The 6,319-nt window shown below is 52.4% G+C and overlaps 1 protein-coding gene across 1 annotated transcript; it reads left to right on the top strand.

Annotated features, from left to right (window-relative positions):
• The first annotated feature begins 3,794 nt into the window (after positions 1–3,794).
• RABIF (RAB interacting factor) lies at positions 3,795–5,865 on the top strand. The gene is made up of 2 exons (XM_085307679.1): positions 3,795–4,002; positions 4,504–5,865. Exons 1-2 carry the CDS (start codon positions 3,811–3,813, stop codon positions 4,747–4,749), a joined length of 438 nt encoding a protein of 145 aa, XP_085163805.1. The 5' UTR covers positions 3,795–3,810; the 3' UTR covers positions 4,750–5,865.
• Positions 5,866–6,319: the final 454 nt, after the last annotated feature.

Below are 6,319 nucleotides of genomic sequence, written 5' to 3'. Positions count from 1 at the left end.
TTCAGCTGCAGAAGCGGCTAATGCTGAACAAATGTGCTCCATGTGTGGTTCTGCTGAAACTCAGCAGAAGGAACTGCCAGCACCTACACTGGTTCATAGCAGGACATGACACTGTCCACCATGGCCAGCACACCCACGTCAATGTCTTTTGGGGACGAGCTGTGTCAAGGGGGTGTACTTGAAGAAGAGTAGGCATTTCCTGCTAGATAACAAAGAATATAAACCTTGAAAACCATCTGCTGCTGTTCATAGCTGGAAATGGGAACGGTCATAGGCCAATGCTGAAGAAAAAGCAGATGGGGGTCAAAATGTTCTGTTCGGAAAGATGTTGTTTGTAATTCTCACATACAGCAAGAGTGAAGTTCTCCAAGAACTTCCTAGGAGATAATGCTGAAATGCAGCTATTAATTAAGCTTAAATTTTCAAGACCAGACAGTTCCCACCCAAAAACATTAAGAATTGGCTGAAAACCCCTTTCATTTGGTTGGGTTTTACTTGCTTCTCGAGAAGTTCCAGTGTAAATAACAAAATAAAGGCAAGTACCATGCCAACAAGCAACTCAGCTCAGCTCAGCTCTGCACAGCTTTGGCTGGCAGCAATCGGCTCACAGGCCAGGAGAAGGCAGCATCGTATTGGCCACTAAGCAGGGATGTGGGTCTTGGCAAGAAAAACTTCATCTCAGGTTAATTTCACTAACAGATTGCATCAAAGTAAGACTCACTGCAACACCTTCAGCTTTTAATTTAAATATTAAATGAATATTCAGAGACATTCCTATCCCCAGGGATAGGAAGAGTGTTTATTTCCCTCTCTCCCCAGTCTATCAGGATCTTTCTTCCTTTAGATTATTATCTAAATTAGCAAGTGCAAGAGCATGTAAGAAGAGAAATCGCAGGATTGTAGAATAATTGAGGTGGGGAGGAGAAATCTGATGGTTTCTAATCTATCCTCCTGCTCAGAGGAGATCCAGCGCAGATCAGGTCACTCAGGACCTTGTCCAGTTGAGTTCAGAGTATCTCCAAGGATGGAGATTCCCTAACATTTCTGAGCCCCCTGGTCCACTGTTGGACCACCCTCAAGTGAAAAACTTTTTAATGAGGATTTTCCACATTCCAGTTTTCGTCCTTTGTTCCTTTTCTATACCTCTTTCTATACTTCTGAGAAAAGACTGTCTCTCTTCTCTACACCCTCCCACCTTTAACTTCAAGGTAGCTGAAGATAAAAGGCCAGGCCCATGGTGCATCTAGCCAGCACTCTGTCTCCAGCAGGGAAAGTAAGAGATGCCATTTAGGCAGAACATGTGAACCAAGACACTGTCTGTGGTATAGCCCCCTTCCATCCAGCCTGCTGGACAGAGGATGTTAAGTGGGGACATCCCTGCCTGGTTCCTTTAGCATCTTTTTATGGTCCCCTGGTCCATGAATTTGTCTAAATCTTTTTGATCCTGCGGATACTACCTGCTTCCACCATCCCCATGCAACTGCAGCAAGTTCACCCCCCACTATGTAAACTGCTTTATGTTGACCTTCTAGACTCATTAACTGCCCCCTACTTGGGGTATTGTGAGATTTGATGAAGAATATTTCTGAGTTCATCTTAYCACTACCTTTATGTTTTTGTGACCTCTGCAAGCTTATTCCCCCTCAACCTTCTCCTCCCTGAAGTGATGAGTCATCCTAAATAACTTCTACAGGGCAATAAATGCCTTCTCTGGCATYCATGTAATAAAAGATGTCATTGTAGAACCTAACAAATGCTAACTAAAATGTTTTCAAACCCATGTGCAGAGCAAGGGGTTGTGGATCAGTACAGACAACATTAGCATGGGAGGGAAGGAAGATAGTGGGAGTCACACACTGGTAAAGCAAGTACAGTAATCTGCAGTGCCCTGTCTTCATCATCTTTACAGCGCATGACAGAGCAGGCATCAGAACGGTTGAGAGCTGTTATTCCTACCTGCCCAGCCCAGAAAGTGCCAGAACAGTGGCTGGGATTGCTCTATGACTTCTRTTTAGGCTTTTACAAGATCATCAACTTCTACTCAGCCAGCCACAGTAGTGTAGAGCTCTAGAAAAATGAAGCTTCCATGACACTGTGCCTCACTTTGCGCAGTCTGCTGAGACAACAGCCAGGCTGACCACTGAGTCAGAAATGTTGCTCCAGTTGCTGCCTGAACGGAAGTGAAGCTGACTCACACACGTTAGCGGCTGCTGCTGGGCACTTCATGTTTCTGCACAAAGACTCCTGCTTTGTGGTATCCAGGAACTGCTGAGCTGCAAAAAGTGCACTTTCTGGTGCTGTAGGTGCCAAACACTGTGGAAGGATGATGTACCTGTGGCAAGGGCAGATGTAGAAACTTGACAGCACAACCTCATTTACAGACAAACCTCCTGTTACCTGTGCCTGGCATTGCATAAAGGCAGAGGGAAGCTGAAGACTGTTGCTGGGGATGTGAATCAGAGAAGGCAGAACTGAAGATGCATACAAATGTCTTCCTCTCTGCAGGAGAGAAGTTGCCCCTGTCTCTCTGCAATCTTCCAGCACAGCACTGCCAAGCTCCTTCTACCACCGCGCTTTAGCAGAAGTTACTGTACCTTAGAGGCTGCACGGAAAAAGGGACTGAGGGTCACCCCTCCCTGTTCACATGCACTACCCCTGAGAGCAGCACAGCTCTGGCAATAACCAGTAAACTCCTTTGGCTACAGAGTCCCCCCTTTACAGCGTTTCCTCAGTGAACAGCAAGCAGAGACACTGCTGCTCTTGCTCAGCCATTGGCCAATTTTGTGCCTCCTTCAGGCAAAGGTCCTTCTGCAACTGATTTCTGCAACTTGCTTTTGAGGAACAGGTGCCCTGAGGCTGCTTGTGGCAGGTGTTGCTGCACAGGACACCCAAGCACACTGCCTGCGCTATGGCTTCACGCCACCCTTCCCGCATCTGCTGCYCTCTGAGCTCTGCAAGCCCCACTGCAACTCCCAAGGCGCATCCCTACCCAAACCCCAGGCACAGCTCAGGAGCCCAGATCTCTGTGCTGTGCTCCTGCCTTACAAACACCCACGCGGTCCACAACCGTGCTCAGCTTCCGGCTCCCACGGCAGGGAGCAGTGCTGGGACTGACGAAGCCTTTGACCCTCTGCGATTACCCAAGCTGGAGTCTGAGCTAAGTGGCTAGGTTGCTGCTGCAACCTTGTATCTCATTTAGTACCTCGAGCTTCAACCCCAGCTCCTGCTCTCAGGAGCAGCCAGCCTGAAGACAGGGGTGTAGCAGGACAGCAGGCTTTTATATTCAATGGTCAGGAAAAAGCAGCACTCACAGATCTTCTGGGACCTGTTTTACCTCTTAAAGAAACAGTGGACACAGGCAGCAGACCCATTCCAATCTCTCCAACAGTGAAAACATGGGACCAGCAGCAGCAAGCCCCAAGACCTGTGCAAACCCACAGTGCTTCAGACAGGCTCAGTAAAGAACAAGCCCGACAGAGTCATGGCCAGGCAGCTGTGTCGTCCCGCCCCGCGACGGGCCGAACCGGCAGGTAACAAAACAGGGTTTTGCTGCCCACGGTTCGACACCAGCTTATGAAGCAGCCCGATTTCACACAGGAATGGCTGCCTTGGCCCTGCCCGTGCGCTCAGCCCTCGCTGCGCGCCCCTCCGCCGGGAGCCGCCAGTCCCGCTCGCCGCCGCCGCCGCCGCCACAACCGCCCCACCCTCGGCCCCGCCCGCGCACGCGCACGCGCACGGCGCCGCCGGCCGCGCTCCCCCCGCCCCAGCACCGCCCCCGCGGGCAGTGGCGGCCAGTGCGCTTGCGCGGCCATGGCGGCGGCCTGCACGGAGATGGAGCCGGCGGCGGCGGCGCCTCCTCCTCCTCCTCCTTCTCCCGCTCCTGCCGCGCCGGGCTCGGGCGAGCTGGTGTGCGCGCAGGGCCGGAACCTGAAGGCGGTGCTGTGCCAGCGCTGCGGCTCCCGCGTGCTGCTGCCTGGCGCCGCCACCTTCGCCCGCCGTGAGGTACCGGGGTGGGGGGAGGGAGGGAAGAGCGCTGAGGGCGGTGGCCGTTGGGAGGGCGGGGCGGGCGGGCGGTGTGTAGCGCCCCCTGCAGGGCGAGGTGGGCGGGCTGTGCTTCCCCGGGGGCGGGGCGAGCGGGGTGTGGCACCCCATGAATGGCAGAGTGGGCGGGGCCTAGCACCCCAGGGGCAGGGCGGGCAGGGTGTAGCACCCCATGAATGGCAGGGTGGGCAGGGCCTAGCACCCCAGGGGCAGGGCGGGCAGGGTGTAGCACCCCATGAATGGCAGAGTGGGCGGGGCTTAGTGCCCACAGGGGGTGGGGCAGGCAGAGTGTAGCACCCCATGAATGGCAGAGTGGGTGAGATGTAGCACCCCCGGGGGGGGGGCAGGCAGGGTATAGCACCCTAAGAATGGCAGAGTGGGTGGGGTGTAGTACCCCCTGCCGGGCAGAGTGGACAGGGTGTAGTGCCCTCAGGGCAAGGTGTGATGTGTGTGTTGCCCCAGCTCCTCCTGCCTGCCATGCGGAAGAAGGCCGCAGCAGTGGGCGGTGGCGGCAGTGGAGGGGATGTGGTGCGGGAGCACTGGCTGGTGCGCGACATGTTCTCCTTCGAGAACGTGGGCTTCACCCGCGACGTGGGCAACATCAAGTTCTTGGTGTGCGCCGACTGCGAGGCGGGGCCCATCGGCTGGCATTGCCTCGACGACAAGGAGAGCTTCTACGTGGCACTGGAGCGTGTGGCCCATGAGTGACACTGACACCGCGGTGGGCAGGCTGGAGATGAGGACAACACGACTGCTGCTCTGGCACCTGCTCAAGGTCTGGGACTGGGCCACCAGAAGTCCTGCATGACAGCCTGAAGGAGGCCCAGCCACCCTGCGGCCTGGCCAGACAGACTGAATGAGGCCCAACTGACTGGTCCATGTCTGCCTGCTCCACATCCTAGCTGACTGACCACGGTCTGCCCTGCAGCCTGACAGACTGAACTGAGGTTCTGCTGAAGGACCATGGCTTGGCCACCTCGCAGCTTTTCTGGCTGACTCCCCATGGCCTGGCTACCCTGCATCCGATTTACTTGAACTGAGGCCTGGCTGACTGACCACAGCCTGGCTAATCCATGGCCTGACTGACCTACAGCTCAACTGGCTGCTCCACAGCCCAGCTCATTAATCCGCAGGCTGACAGACCAGCACCAAGAAACCGCGTTGGCACTGCATACTCCCTTGCCTGAGCCCACATGGGGAGGACGCCCTTGGTGGGAGAGTTGCCTGTGACCTACAGTGCCAGCAAGGACTGCTCATCATGAGAATTTTGCCAAATAGCTCAATCTAACACTTCCAAGAAGTGGCCACAAGCTACCTTGACTGCTCTCTTTGACCCCTTCCCTGTGCACCATGGGCATTTGCATGGCTTCCAGGTGGGCAGGATGGTGAAAGCCACTTTTATTTTCCAAGTGTGCTAAGATATCTTTCCGGCTGATCTGTTTGTGACACAGCTATGTAAATGTGGATGGTGGCACAAGAGCAAGAGGACTAAGAGGACGGGGCTGCTGCTTTGAATTGCAGTGGCAGCTTAAATTGTCTGAACTACAGCCAAAGCAGTTAGGAGCTTACGGTGGTATCTTCTGTTGATTTTTTTCAAAAGAGATGTTCCCTGCCTATAATTCTAACCATTAAGTTCTGTAAAACTTCCTCCTAGTTCACAACTGTAACCTAGAAAAAATACACGGCACCTAAAGCCTGTGTAAGGCATTTTAACTAACACAGTTTTATTAACAAAGGATTTGGAAATAAATTAAGATACAGAAAGAGCTTGCAGATGGCATAGGCTGATGGAATGGCAAATAAAGGTTGATGTTGTATAAAGCAGTCCTACAGCTTTTCGGAGAAATTGTAGCCATGTGCAAGATCATAGTATGTCCAGGAGCCATGAACTGAGGAGATGCCATCCTAAAAAAGTTTTGAATCATTGGACAAGCAACTGAATGAGTGCTCAGTACTAAAGAATGTCAAAAAAAGTTGTGTGTATGTGTGTGTATTAAACAGAGAATTCAGGAGGTAATTTATTTTCTGTAAATGTTGCTTGTAAAAGCAATATTGGGATATTGCATCCAGTTCTGGCCTCCGTCTTTTAAAAGATGGGCACTGAACTGACTGAAATTTGAAAGAAATTTCCAAGCTATCATTCTTAAAGTCTTTATCTTTGGGCATTTGGAGTCCAGTTTCCATTCTCAGTTTGCAACCCCTTTAATTCAGTTGTTTTATAGTGATAGTCTTGGGTGACATCTATAGAGGGCATACCTTACTGCAGTAGGTATATCAG

This window comes from Rhea americana, unplaced genomic scaffold (assembly GCF_003343005.1).
Source record: "Rhea americana isolate MKP2758 unplaced genomic scaffold, rheAme1 scaffold_261, whole genome shotgun sequence".
Taxonomy (NCBI): domain Eukaryota; kingdom Metazoa; phylum Chordata; class Aves; order Rheiformes; family Rheidae; genus Rhea; species Rhea americana.
Note: the sequence above shows the minus strand (reverse complement) of the source record. Positions and strands in the feature narration are given on the sequence as shown.